The sequence below is a fragment of the Lampris incognitus genome, chromosome 8, assembly GCF_029633865.1.
Source record: "Lampris incognitus isolate fLamInc1 chromosome 8, fLamInc1.hap2, whole genome shotgun sequence".
Classification (NCBI taxonomy): domain Eukaryota; kingdom Metazoa; phylum Chordata; class Actinopteri; order Lampriformes; family Lampridae; genus Lampris; species Lampris incognitus.
The window spans coordinates 20,386,920-20,401,743 of record NC_079218.1 but is presented as its reverse complement, the minus strand read 5'-3'; the positions used below and the strand labels follow the sequence as shown (position 1 = coordinate 20,401,743).

The following is a 14,824-nucleotide window of genomic DNA, read 5'->3' as shown; positions in this document are numbered from 1 at the left end:
TGCTGTAACTTCGCACCCATCAAAACATGCAAGCATATACTAGCTTACTGAATAAAACCTACATACAGAGGATGGTTGCAGCTTAGTTGCACCCCCTCCTAGCTTTAGTCTCAGCCAAGATTATCCCGTTCCCTAATTGTCTGGAAGTTACATGTCAGTGAATAATAAATTCTGATGGCATTTTATAGATTTTAAATTTCTATCAATATTTGCAGTTTTTGGAAACATGTAATTGTATTTTCAAATAAAATGTGCATACAAAGAAAAATATAGAAAGGTGCGCAGTACAGTTATATGAAATTCTTCATATAAGCGTATTTATAAGAGCCGATGGATGAAGATTCAAACCAGTGAAGTTATGCCACACCGATATGGACACAAGGGGGCGGTCAAATTACACTCCTAGCGTGTGTGTGTGTGTGTGTGTGTGTGTGTGTGTGTGTGTGTACATGTTTAACTATCCTAATGTGGACCAAATGTAAAAACCAGAAACCACCTACCCTGTGTGGACATTTTAGAGGTCCTCACAAGGAAAAGGGTCTATTTTAGGGTTAGGACTTGGTTTTAGGGTTAAGGTTAGAATTAGGGTTAGTTTAAGGTTAGGGTTAGGCATGTAGTTTGCGTGGTTAAGGTTAGGGTTAAGGGCTAGGAAATGAATGTAGTCAATAATGGGTCCCCATAAGGATAGTGAAACGAGTGTGTGTGTGTGTGTGTGTGTGTGTGTGTGTGTGTGTGTGTGTGTGTGTGTGTGTGTGTGTGTGTGTGTGTGTGTGTGTGTGCATCAGCAGTTTTATGTACTCCACAGTCTGTCCGCCTGTATCTGGGCTACTTCATTCATTTCAGCCTGTCATATGCAAACGTTGGTCATCAACTTCTAAAGAAAAAGTTGATCAGGCACAGTATGAAGATATGGGAAAGAGTAATAGAAGCTAGGTTAAGAGGGGAGGTGACGATTAGCGAGCAGCAGTATGGTTTCAAGCCACGAAAGAGCACCATAGATGTGATGTTTGCTCTGAGAATGTTGATGGAGAAGTATAGAGAAGGCCAGAAGGAGTTACATTGTGTCTTTGTGGATTTAAAGAAAGCATATGACAGGGTGCCGAGAGAGGAGGTGTTGTATTGTATGAGGAAGTCGGGAGTGTCAGAGAAGTATGTAGGAGTGGTGCAGGATATGTATGAGGGAAGTGTGACAGTGGTGAGGTGCGCAGTTGGAAAGACAGATAGGTTCAAGGTGGAGGTGGGATTACATCAAGTATTGGCTCTTAGCCCTTTCTTGTTTGCACTGGTGATGGACAGGTTGACAGACAAGATCAGGCAGGAGTCTCCGTGGACTATGATGTTCACAGATGACATTGTGATCCGTAGTGAGAGTAGGGTGCAGGTTGAGGAGAACCTGGAGAGGTGGAGGTATGCACTGGAGAGAAGAGGAATGAAAGTCAGGAGGCGCAAGATGGAATACATATGCATGAATGAGAGGGAGGACAGTGGAATGATGATGATGCAAGGAGTGGAGGTGATGAAGGCGTGTGAGTTTAAATATTTGGGGTCAACTGTTCAAGGTAATGGGGAGTGCAGAAGAGAGGTGAAGAAGAGAGTGCAGGCAGGGTGGACTGGGTGGAGAAGAGTGTCAGGAGTGATTTGCAACAGAAGGTTACCAGCAAGAGTTAAAGGGAAGGTTTACAAGATGTTATTGAGACCAGCTATGTTATATGGTTTGGAGACGGTGGCACTGACGAAAAGACAGGAGGCAGAGCTGGAGGTGGCAGAGTAGAAGATGATAAGATTTTCATTGGGAGTGATGAAGAAGGACAGGATTAGGAATGATTATATTAGAGGAATAGCTCAGGTTGGATGATTTGGAGACAAAGCAAGAGAGGCAAGATTGAGATGGTTTGGACATGTGTGGAGGAGAGATGCTGGCTATATTGGGAGAAGGATACTGAAGATGGAGCTGCCAGGGAAGAGGAAAAGAGGAAGGCCAAAGAGGAGGTTTATGGATGTGGTGAGGGAAGACATGCAGGTGGCTGGTGTGACAGAGGAAGATGCAGAGGACAGGAAGAGATGGAAACGGATGATCCGCTGTGGCGACTCCTAACAGGAGTGGGCGAACATAGCAGTAGTAGTCATTAACTTTAAAATAAATTTACATAATAAAGAGACGGGGGGGGTGTTCTTAGAGGATGGATGAGTTCGAACTTTTATTGGTGATGGGAGACAAAATTACTTGACCCCAGACTAAGTCATAGGTTTATTTATTAGCATGTATGAATACTTATACTTACGTGTAGATACTTATCCTCAGTCTTCAAAACCTCTTGTAGCTTTCCAACAACTGAGTTTTAGGATATATTTATTCCTCATAACTTGAGGCCTAATAACGGCTTGGGGTCAGTTCTACAAAATGTTTAATTTAACAGCGGATTGAATAAGCATGAAGGTCAACTGTCTTGTTGTGAAACTACCAAATTTAATGTGCCATTCATATTTATTTTCCATACAAAGGAATTGAATCAAGTGCAATTGGACTTGGTTATGTATCCGTGAAGACGTTTCGCCTCTCATCCAAGAGGCTTCATCAGTTCGTGCCTTTCTGTCTAGACTAACACCTCCAACGACTGTCGTTGCTAAACATCAGAACACAAAGGAGCCATTGACATCATTAGCTCTGATAATGACTCCAAAGAGGCTAAATATCTGAGTTTGATCACCAGCCAGTCAGACTAGCTTGGTCCAGTCAGAAAGGCACGAACTGATGAAGCCTCTTGGATGAGAGGCGAAACGTCTTCACGGATATATACCAAGCCCAGTTGCACTCGATTAAATTCCTTTGGATAACCATGACCTGGATGAATGAGAACATTTACAGACATATTTTCCATACAGTATTACCAGTCAGTGATATATAATCCTGGTTGCACTTGGATTATTCTGAGGATTATATATAAGAGAGGGAAGGTAAACACGATCTCAGAGGAATATGTATATTCAAAAAACAACTAGTGAGGACAAATGCAAAACTTCATTGTATATCCATCAAAGGAGTCAATCTATGGAACAACTATAAAAAAAAGAAATTAAGATGCGTACATCAATAAGTAAGTTTAAACAACTCTTTAAAAAATAACATATTGAACAGATATAGGATGGATGAACAAAGAGGTGGACTGGAATAACGTGACATGATACATGACGTGTAAGGTGCCCTGTTTGACTTGTACTGTTTCGTTTTTTGATCTCTATGCATTTGGCATTTCTTTTCTTTTTTCCCACTTTTGTTTTATCTTGCAAGTTTTGTTTTGTTTTGATTTGATTGATAAAGTATAAGAAAGGGGTAGGACCAGAAAAGTTCTTTACTTCAGCCTAAGCCCTTTTCAAACATGGTCCAGTTATTACTTGTGTTGTTACAGAGAGTTTGCGAAAAATGTTCACTATTATTTCCATTTGTTCTTGAATTCCTGCCTGTGCATTTTATTTTGTTAATTTAGCATGTTCGAAATAAAATCAATCTGAAAATTTGAAGAGTCAAGTGATTTATGGGAAAGCAGTGAGTTAATCACTATTGGCAAACCAACACTGTGGTTTTGGGAAATGATGGTGCAAGTGTGTGGACTTTGTCTCTGCTTGGCAAGAGCTTAGTTATTTCATCAGTTGTGTAACAGTATGTTTACACACGAGGAGAAATCACAGAGGAGGAAAAAGGATAAACTACTCAACAGAGACTAAACAACAACAGTTTAATCCAAGATGCCAGATTGATGCTAGCAATTTATGATAGTGAAATGTTTCAATTATTTACTCCCAGGGCCAAAGTCTCACCCCAGAGTATTCAGCGATGATCAGTGTATTGGCGATTACAATGATTGAATTTTATCAGTAAATTGTACACATTTTAGATGCTGTATGCATTAGTCAATTAATACGAAGATGATTTATAGTTGCACTGGAGTGTAACAGCTATTACCAATTGTTAAACTCTATTGCAATGGTGAAAAATCTTAAACTTGTTTATGATGAAATATTTTCAATGACCCCACCTATTGATTGCCTTTTATTTGACATTACATTAATCAGTGACTGGCTGAACTTTGCTGGTCCCGCCTTCTGAGCATTATTTCTCCCTTTGTGTTAAATGTGCACATTTTGCAGGATTATCTCACTTTCAGCCAGCCCCTCAATTTCAGCTCCATCATGGGATTTTCTTTTCACTGGAGATGGCTTTCTTTGCCTTTATGCCTTCTATATCTGGGTGAGGTCCTGTAGACCACACAATACAGAAATATGCAATGCTTCATATCATTTTACAGAACCTGTCTTCCAATCTGACTCTTACAAACTGCTGTTTATATCACTGCATTCTTGATATTTCAGATGTCATTTTATCATATAATTTGCCAAAAAAAATCATTAATGATGGGACAGTATAGTTTCACAGATTGATACATATCACATTTGAAGACTGAAAGCAACTCCCAAGATCTGTTGGCAAAGTTAGGTACTCTATTGTTATGCTGAGACTGAGACTGAGATTGAGACTGAGACTGCTTGCTAGAATGGTTAAACCAGATTACTGTACATCCGTCTTGCGTGCCGATCATGAAAAGGTCTCGTTTCACACTAAAGGTACCTCCAGTGTTGTATAATGTCGCATAAGGATTAGGCCAGGTTTGGCCATTGGAAAAGCATTCTACGTCCCCTGATTTTGACTGTGGTTAAATTTGGGGATTGCATAAGCAGTAATAGAATAGTTTATGTAAAGCACATTACATAATGAGCTGTCACTGTTGCATTATAGAATGAGTTTGGCATGTAATTGTTTCGTCTTCTTTCTCTATTAGGTTATAGGCCAGTCTCTGACTGTGCCTCATTGAGATATACAACCTAGTGCTTGCAGTGCCTCATTGAGATATACAACCTAGTGCTTGCAGGATAGAGAGAGAGAACTTTTGTGTGTTTGAATTAGTAAAACTGATCCTAGGCGTTTTTAAGTTTAGGCTGTCAGATGCTTTGTGAGTGCTTGTCAGTATTTGTCAAGTGTCAAGCGCTGATATTCTCTCTTCTTTTTACAGAAAACTGCTCATAATGTCAGTATCCATTAACTCCACTACACATCCATGTTAAGGCTCACTGCTGATATGAAACTAATATTCCCTTGTGTGCGTGCATGCATACTAGCCTCGGAAAGGTGGTTACTTATAATTTGAACCAAACAGAGTAACCAGGTGTGAACCCAGTCCAACTCCATCACCCCTACTAACAGTCTGATGTCTTTTTTTCTTTTCTTTTTAAGTTAGTGGTGTTCGGTGCGACTGCACCTTGAACAACATGGAAATTGAAGGAGGTAATTTCACACTGACTAATGAGCTGAACATTGGCAGTAGGCTGATCTACAAATGCCCTGAGGGCTATTATCCGCATCCTGCTTTAACACGCCTGTGTCAACTCAATAGCAAGTGGGATCCTTTGCCGAAAACCTATTTACGTCAGCAGTGCAAGCGTAAGTGCAAACACGCCATGATGGGATGACTGCATGATATATGTGTCCTACAACAAACTATATGACAAACCAGACCATTAAATGTAATTTCACAGTGGTTGAATGCCCTGATCCCCACGTCCTGGAGCAAGGAACAGTCTTGCCTGCTCAGGAGAAGTACTATGTGCACAATAGGACAAGGTATGAGTGCTATTCTGGAAACAACCTGCGAGGCTCATCAACTCGTGTCTGTAAACCGAATGGGAAGTGGAGTGGTAAAACGCCTATATGCAGCCGTGATAGTAGGTTCTACATCTCTCTCTCTCACTCTGTCTCCCTCTCACTCTGGCTCGCTCTCACTCTGTCTCTCTCTCTCTCTCTCTCTCTCTCTCTCTCTCTCTCTCTCTCTCGCTCTCTCTTGTGTTTTCAGTTTTGTGATATCATTTTTTTGTGTGCCTTAACTAGTATCAATGAATCAATAACAGCCAATTTATATTATTCAAATCTGGGGGAAAAAAATTCTGTTATGTTGTAAAGTATTCTAATATCCCACAATCTCATCCTGCCCTCTTGTGCTGTGACATTTATTCCCCCATATTTTCCACCATTTGGTTCATTTTGTTTTTCTTCTTCTATCTAAATCACAGCGGGGGATCATTGCGCTGATCCCGGTATTCCAGCAGGAACGACAAGATTAGGGAACGTATTTGGCATCGGTGACTCAGTGAAATACGTCTGTCAAGAAAACTTGTTTTTGATGGGCTCAGAAAAACGAGTGTGCCAAGAAGGCGGCCAGTGGACCGGGATAGAGCCTTCGTGCTACTGTGAGATGCCTCAGATATTGTCACCGATCTGTGTTACTCGACCGCACCTATGACATGGAAGGGCCGGACTTGCAGATAAATTATTTCTTTAGCAATCTGTCAGTTCACAGACAGAGACGAGTGTTGTAGAGAGAGGTTTGTGTAGCCACGGGTGGCATACCATTTGTGGAAAGTTCCTTAGAGACATTCAGTCAATTAACATGTTAAATTATACAACAATGACCGTTATAGTACTGTAAGCACAATTTCAAAGCCCTCCAAATGAAAACAGGGGTTTATCAGTCACTGTTTTAAATTGTACAATAGAAGCACTGGCCTAAATATTTAAGCTTGAGAATGCTTTTTTTTCTTGCAGATAAATATACGTATGACACTCCACTGGAGGTCTCAGAGGCCTTTGGTGGCTCAATCAGACAGACCCTCACATCCTTAGATTCTTCTGGTAAGTCTTCTCAGGTGGTCTGCCCTTATTATAAATACATGTTTAAATGCACAGATACATTGAAAAGTATCAGTGGAAAACAGCTGTTTTCTTTCTGCTCATGTTTCAGTTTTACTACACATCAGATTCACTTTTTTAATCTTAAGACTGCTTTTAATGAGCAGTTTTTAATATCAAGGATGCAAATTCTTGTTAAATTCTAAACCAACGAGACCCTTTTGATGATTTATTCAAATTTGATTTATTAAATCCTGGCTCTGTGGTCCCTCTTAGTGATTCCATTTGATTTTTTTATGTAATGGATGGATGGATTGCATTTATATAGTAATCCTTTATCTTTTGCTATTCTATGTCTACCAAGCAAAATTCACTTTAGTTGGGCCAGTTGATAAGGCCCCATCCTCTCTCGTGCTTTGCCTTGGCCTCATTTTTCCACTTACCCTGGGCATTTTTGATACAAACAGCTGCGAAAATGCATTTTATCATGTGACTGTTAAAGTAATTAATTGTCTTTTTCTGAATCTTTTTTTTCCACCATAATTGACTCTGCTGCTTTCACGCTTTTTCTAATGGTGCAAAAACAACACCAAAGCATGATCAAATCTCAGTTTGGCAACCAATCAAATTTGATACACATAGCCGTGGCAAAGGAATGGCTGAAATTTAGGAAGAAAGAAGTCTTCTCAAAGAAAGTTGAATCAGTTCATCTGGACACAACTTTTATTGACAAATACGTTTCATCAATCATCTAACTGACCTCTTCAGTCAGCGAAGAGGTCACTTAGATGATTGATGAAATGTATTTGTCAATAAAAGTTGCGTCCAGATGAACTGATTCAACTAGCTTTGATTTTCTTACCTGGATTATTGAGCATGTATAAAGACATAGAAGTCCTCTATTTAGAGCGACTGTGACTGTGCCGCCAAACTAGCTAACTTTCTCTTCAATTAGGATCACCCCAGAGTACCCTCAATGAAATTTTGTGAACAGTATTGTGATTAAAACTGGTGATAATTCCTAGCTATCGTCATTGTAGGGCAATAAAAAAACTGTTATATGAATTACAGCCTTTAGGGTCATTGTATGTCTCATCTGAATTATTAGCCATTGCTGCTTAGGAGTTAAAATTTATATGTAAAGACACAGTGAAGAGAACGCGCTTTGGCAGATTAAGGATAGTGACTGGTATTTTTTTTTCAGAGAACTCTCAAGAGGGAAGAACAATTAGAATTACAAACAATGGGACACTTAACATCTACATTGCTATGGACATGTCTGAGAGCATTACAGCTGAGGACTTTGAGAAATCCAAACTTATTGTTAAAAAACTTCTGACCAAGGTGAGTTAAAGAAACAGGAGATTTTTGTGCTTAAAGGGGAAATGTGTAAGAATTGGCCAACTGTGGAATTCATACTCCAAACAAATAGGGGGCAGCATATTGCCAGAAAGTTGGGGTGAAATGCACAGTCCCTCCCAAAGGGACTTCGGCGGATGGCGGGGTCCGCGACCGCTTCATAAAAAACTTCAAAAACGTAGAGAGTCAAACGTCAAAATTATGTAGTTGCCTTCGTGTACGAAGCCTTTAAATCAACGTGACTAATTTAGCACATCTAAGTTCCTTTTCTCATTGAGAGAGAACTATGGCTGGTGCTAGTGTAAACTACTAATAAGACACGTTAGCCCCTAGCTAACGGGTCTGACCCTTTAGCCGAGCGGTTAGTGATGTCGCCTTGTGGTGCAGTACACCCGTTTCGAATCCCGCACCGGGCAAGAAAATAACCGGTTACACTAGCAACGATCACGGCTCCTCGACAAGCATGCAACGATGAGGATATTGCCTGGGCCTACCGCCCAATGACTGCTGGAATAGGCTCCAGCGTCCAGGACGGATGGATGGAGTAAGGAGAAGAAAAACTCCTAACACCTGACTCATGACTCATGACTTACGGCCGGAAATGCATCATACCCCGGTGAAAAGCCCGCACCCGCTGTTCACTGTTCAGGAGGAAGACGTCTCCAGCAGTGTCATCTTCAATGCCATTCTGACTCGCGCTCGCAAATGTAATACCCAGTGTCAGCACATCCAATCTTTCGAGTGGCAATTGAAGGAAAACACTGACGCAGTCGTCAAAATAAAAGAGTTGGTTGACGCCAATACTCTGCTCTGAAAGGTATAATTGAAGACGTGGGCAAGCAGAAAACGCTTCGCTGCATGATGCTTGTCTGGAGCATGCAAGGCACTAAGCCGAACGGTGTCCCAGAGAGAGACCCAGCTGAGAATTTGCAAAACACGGTGGATACAGTGCACAGGCTGGGCCAGAAAACGAGAGCCGACAGACCCAAGTTTGGAAGATGTCTAAAAATGCCAAAATGTGCAACGACAGGGAAATCCGCTTTAGGGAAGACTTCTGCAAAGAGGACCGTGAAGCCCACACTCGTCTCTGGCCAAAGATAGAGGAAGCCAGGAAAAAGGGATTCAAAGCCTATGTGCGAGATCGTTATGCTGTCATAGACGGCCGCCGCGTGGCTGGTTGATAAAAGTGCATTGTTTTCTTTTCTTGTCACCACCAAAAGGAGGTAATCTCTGTAATTGTTATAAATATTTTACATTTTTTTTAGCCAAACCTACATGTCAAAAGGGACTAAAGGTATGTCGTTGTTTAGCTAGCATACTGTAACATGCAGGGATAAATAGACGCGCTAGCTCATGGCTAACGGGTCGGACCCTTTAGTCGATTGATTAACGTTGTCGCCTGTGGTGCAGGAGATACGGGTTCGCGTCCCGGCGGCGGCGGCAGTTCCCGGACTGTCCCTTAATTTGCTGCATTGGTGTCAGAAGTGGGATGGTGAGACCATGAGGTCATTAGAAGCGCGTGCGCCCAGAGGCGCGAGGGAGCTGATTCCCGAAGGAGGGGGAGGTAGTGTAACGTGCACGGATAAGCAGACACGTTAGCCCTTAGTTAACGGGTCGGATCCTGTGATCGACTGGTTAACATTTTCGCCCGCGATGCGGGAGCCACGGGTTCGCGTCCCGGCGGCGGCGATTCCCGGACTGCTCCTTAATTCTCGGCAATACAGTAGGCCACATCACCTTTTCTATTCACAGATGCTTGCTGGTTACAAGCTTTGTTCCTCACGTCAGTATTGGGTCTTATTAATTAATTTCTGACTGTTGGTTGATATTAACATATTTCTGGATGGTTACTGTTCACAATAATCCTGCATTAAGTTAGTGAACACGTTCAAGTTACATTGTACGTCATTTCCTCGTCATTGTTAAATGTTAGAGATTTAAGGAATAGCACAAAGCGCAAGGCAATTTTTCTTTTTTTGCAAGGAGCAGCCAAGAGTTATTTTTTTTCTTCCCGGACAAGAGATACATTCTATTAATAATGACATCAATTTTTGGAAATCCCAATGAGGCAGGGGGGACATATTTCTATCCCATGGTACTTCGCATTCAGTGGGTGTGGCAATTTTATTAAACCGTCTGGATGGCAAGGTTATTGGTCGTAAGTGTGATACCGAGGGCCGCTGGATAACAGTGATCATCAAATTTAATGATTGTAACTGCATTCTTGTGAATTTATACAGTTTTGATAACTAAGCCAAAAATAAGAGCTTATTTTCAACTTTAGGTACCATGATTGATAATTGGCAAAATGTGTACTTAACAGACAAAGCTATTGTTGCAGGGGACTTTAACGCAGTCCCAGATGATTGGCAAGACAGAGTCCCCACTCTCAGAGTTCAACACTCATTCTTTTAACCCTTTGATATCTGATCTTTCCAAATCACTTGATCTTGTTAATATATGGCGTAAACGTAATCCAGAGAAAAAAACAGTAGACTTGGAGTAACAATATAAGGCGGATGCAATGCTCAAGATTGGATTTCTGGCTAATAACAAGCAATTTAGTCAAACTGTCCTCCAATTGTGATATATGTATCTCTCCCCTCACTGATTATTGTGCTATTACTCCGTCTCTTTCATCCGAGAACAGTTTATCACAACCTAGGATGTTCCACTGGAAATTAAACAGTAATTTATTGAAAAACGCTTCATTTTGTAATAGGCTCTCGTCTTTGATCAATAAAGTCAAGCTACAAGTTGAGTTATCACCATGTATACATGGGAGTGGCTCAAATATAATTTTAGGGTGATTGGCATTCAGGAAGGCAAACAAATTGGCCAATTTAAGAAGAAAAAAACAGCTAGATATTATATCCAAAATTAATTACCTGTGTAGCCAAACCAGTCTGAATGATGAAAATAATCTCGAACTCCACCCGCTGCAGTCGCAGTTAGATGACCTATACAGAGAAAAGCAAAAGTTGCATTCATCCATTCAAGAGCAAGATGGATTGAGGACGGTGAAAAGAATTCATCATACTTTTTTAATTTCCAAAAAAAACAGACAAGCCAAAAAGGTAATAAGTAAACTATATATATAGCGGGTTTTTTTTCCCGGAAACTGTCAAATGTTGTTGATAAGAGTGCTCAGCTAATGAGGAGCGGAATATCAATATAGATGTTGGATTTTTTTTTTAAATGCATAGCAGTACACGCTTGTTTCGTGCGTCGCGCACTCATCAGCTGCTAATGTGATTCAACAAAGAAAACACAGTATACGTTTCCCGCATCACGCCCCTTATTTCGGTGGACAGCAACCAATCAGAGGAGAAAACATTTGAACTATTACAATCAAGGGGTAGGTAGTTACGATGCACAACAACCAATGGTGGGATAGAAAACATTACAACCAATGGGGTAAGGGGCTGGGGCTTGTTTTGAAAAAGCATACATTTAGAATATAACAAACCTGCTTTTTTTCTTCAGCGAAAAAACCGCAGCAGAAGGCGGAACATCACCTGGTATAATCCTCCCTACAGCGACATCGTGGCCTCTACTATTGGGGAATTTTTTTTCAAGCTTTTGGATGAGTGCTTTACACCAGACCATCAACTGAGAAAAATATTCAACAGGAACAAAATCAAAATTAGCTACAACTGCATGCAAAATGTTCAGCAGGTTATTTCATCCCACAACACAAGCATCATGGCCAAGGCACAGACCCCCTCACCACAACCAAACACCTCCAGTTGCAAATGTCGTGCTAAGGCATCATCTCCTCTTGAAGGAAAATGCCAGATAGAAGGAGTCATCCCTCTGTCTGGCGTTTTCCTTTTAATGTGATTAAACATTAGAAGGAAAATGCTGCTAATGTGATTAAACAAAGAATTGTTGAATCACGTTAGCAGCTGACGAGTACGCGACGCACGAAACAAGCTTGTACTGCCATGTATTAAACATTTTTTTCCTACATCTATATATTTCCCCCCCCTTTTTTCTCCCCAATTGTACCCCACTCTTCCGAGCTGTCCCGGGTGTTGCTCCACCCCCTCTGCTGATCCAGAGAGGGCTGCAGACTACCACATGCCTCCTCCGATACATGTGGAATCGCCAGCCGCTTCTTTTCACCTGACAGTGAGGAGTTTCGCCAGGGAGACATAGCGAGTGGGAGGCTCATGTTGTTCCCCCCAGTTCCCCTTCCGCCCCCAAACAGGCCCCCCAACGGACCAGAGGAGGCGCTAATGCAGCGACAATTGTGTTTGTAGGGACGCCCGACCAAACCAGGGGTAACACGGGGATTCGAACCAGCGATCCCCATGTTGGTAGGCAATGGAATAGACCGCTACACTACCCAGACGCCCCAGTAAACTATGTATTAACTTTTTTTTAAGCGAAGATCAGGATACTATTGATAACCACATATGTACTTTTTATAGGTCTCTTTACAGCTCTAAATACTCTAGGCAAGAGGCTGACTCTTTCTTGAATTTGCTGAAGGACTAGACCCCAAAAATAGATGAGAACTTAAAGTTCAAACAGAGGCTGAAATTTCTATTGCAGAGTTAGACTCTGCCATTTCACAGATGCCTAACGGAAAGTCACCGAGCCCAGATGCTCTCACAACAGAATTCTTCAAACGCTTCTGGTCTGAAATTAGAGAGTTGGTGTATGGTGCTTTTAAAGAGTGTATAGACATCTCTATCCTGTCACGTACCATGAAACAAGGCATAATCACGCTTTTACCAAAACTGAACAAAGACAAACTTTCCTTGGATAACTGGAGACCTATTACTCTCCTTTGTGGTGATTATAAACTCGTATCATACATTTATGCTAATAGACTTAAGAAAGGGATAAGCAAGATAATTGATGAAACACAGTCCGCATTTATCAAAGGGAGACATTCATAACCATACTCAAATTAGTCTTAGATATTCTTGATTATAAGACACTAATACCACACAATAGCTTCATTTTATTCTTACATTTCTTCAAAGCCTTTGATACTTTAAAACACCCCCTTTTTATTCATGGCTTTTCAAGGAGATTCCCAATTAATCGAGGGATTTTTCAAGAGTGCCTGGTTAGTCCAGTATTATTTATTATAGCTACAGAATTGTTGGTGATTTACTTTAAAACCTCCTCAGACATTCAAGGTATTGAAATACTGGATAAAGAATTCATAATTAGTCAATTTGTGGATGATACGGCATTGTTTCTTAAAATAAAATATGGTTATAAAAACAATTAATGAACTCAACCTTTTCTCCAAACCAAAGATTTAAAGTCTGACTTTAAATCTTGGGAAATTTGAACTTTTGGCTGTTCATGGCAGTGATATAAGCAGCATAGCCAATATCCCAGTTGAAGAGGAGGTAAAATACGTTGGTTTAGTAATAACAGAGAATTTACATAAAAGAGAATCAGGAACAATTTGTTGTCAATTCTTACATTTACTTGCATACACAAAGAAACAAAATTTTGTTTCTCCCAGCCCACAGCGGTGCAACACAAAAAAACACATCCAAAATTTCCCAAAAATGACACCACCAAAAACATACAAAACAGAGAACAAAGCAACAAAAACACAAACAGTTACCAACACAGTCCACTCAGTGCAACACAGTCCAAAAAATTCCCCTGTGCAGAGAAAAAACTCCAGCCAGGATGACAGTTGGAACTGCATGGGCTAGCAGTTAGCTTAGCCTGCCCTGCTTCTGCGTCCTGCTAGACCGCCCTTGGCGTTTCAGAGATTTGAATATTATTCCCAGATTGAAATCCATACAGAAAACTTTAAATCATTGGCTCATACGTGGCTTGTCTATATTGGGTCATATTCTCCTGTTCAAAGCGGAAGGTATATCAAGGCTTATCTACCCTTGCCATTTTTTGTTTACTTCATCAAAAGTGATAGTCATCTAACTCCATTATATTTAAGTTCATTTGGAGAAACAAAACTCACAAATCACAATTAGTCAGAGATGATGTCAGTTGGGAATTAAAGACCATGAAATTTGAATCTGTATTTGCAGCTTTTAGAGTCAAATGGTTCAAAGAATATTTCACAACATCAATCTATATATGGTACCATATACCCAACAAAATATTCAATAAGGTTGGAGGGATTGACTTTTTGCTTAAGTGCGATTTTAAGGTGTCAAAAATTCCTATAAAGCTGTCGAGTTCCACAAACAAGCATTACATTATGGATAAATGATATTTAGCCACAATTTTTAACCACACAAGTCTTTATTATGGAACAACAGGCTTATTACTGGAGATGTCGCGGTAACACTTTTTCTCTTCCGATACCAATACCACAGCTTTGGTTATCTGCCGATACCGATAACAATCCGATGTTTTGTTTTACTCTTGTACTACTGCTACTACTTTCAGATGATCCCGTTAGGGGTTGGCACAGCGGATCATCTGTTTGCATCTGTTCCTGTCCTCCACATCCTCCTCTGACACGCCAGCCACCTGCATGTCCAAATAATAATAATGATAATAATAATAATAATAATCTCATCTCAATTCATTATCAGCTGCTCCTCCGGGTTGGTTCACAGTGTCAGCAAGCTCAGTAGGGCACACCAGACATCCCTCTCCCCAGCAACACCCTCCAGCTCCTCCTGAAGGATGGGTCTGGGTCTACCCCGGGGTCTCCTCCCAGTTGGATATGCCAAGAAAACCTCCAAAGGAAGGCGCCCAGGAGGCATCCTAATCAGA

The 14,824-nt window shown here is 40.9% G+C and overlaps 1 protein-coding gene across 3 annotated transcripts in view; it reads left to right on the top strand.

Moving 5' to 3' along the window:
• The first annotated feature begins 4,158 nt into the window (after positions 1-4,158).
• LOC130116608 (complement factor B-like) overlaps positions 4,159-14,824 on the top strand; it is a 37,741-nt gene continuing 27,075 nt past the window's right edge. Inside the window, exons 1-6 of one of the 3 annotated variants that reach the window (XM_056284570.1) lie at positions 4,159-4,246; positions 5,288-5,494; positions 5,590-5,775; positions 6,121-6,297; positions 6,653-6,739; positions 7,941-8,080. In XM_056284570.1, the coding sequence (XP_056140545.1) occupies positions 4,189-4,246; positions 5,288-5,494; positions 5,590-5,775; positions 6,121-6,297; positions 6,653-6,739; positions 7,941-8,080 (855 nt within the window). In that variant the 5' untranslated portion in view covers positions 4,159-4,188. Of the gene's footprint in view, positions 4,247-5,065; positions 5,183-5,287; positions 5,495-5,589; positions 5,776-6,120; positions 6,298-6,652; positions 6,740-7,940; positions 8,081-14,824 lie in introns of those variants that run through there. The other 2 variants (XM_056284571.1, XM_056284572.1) reach the window with 2 other exon arrangements.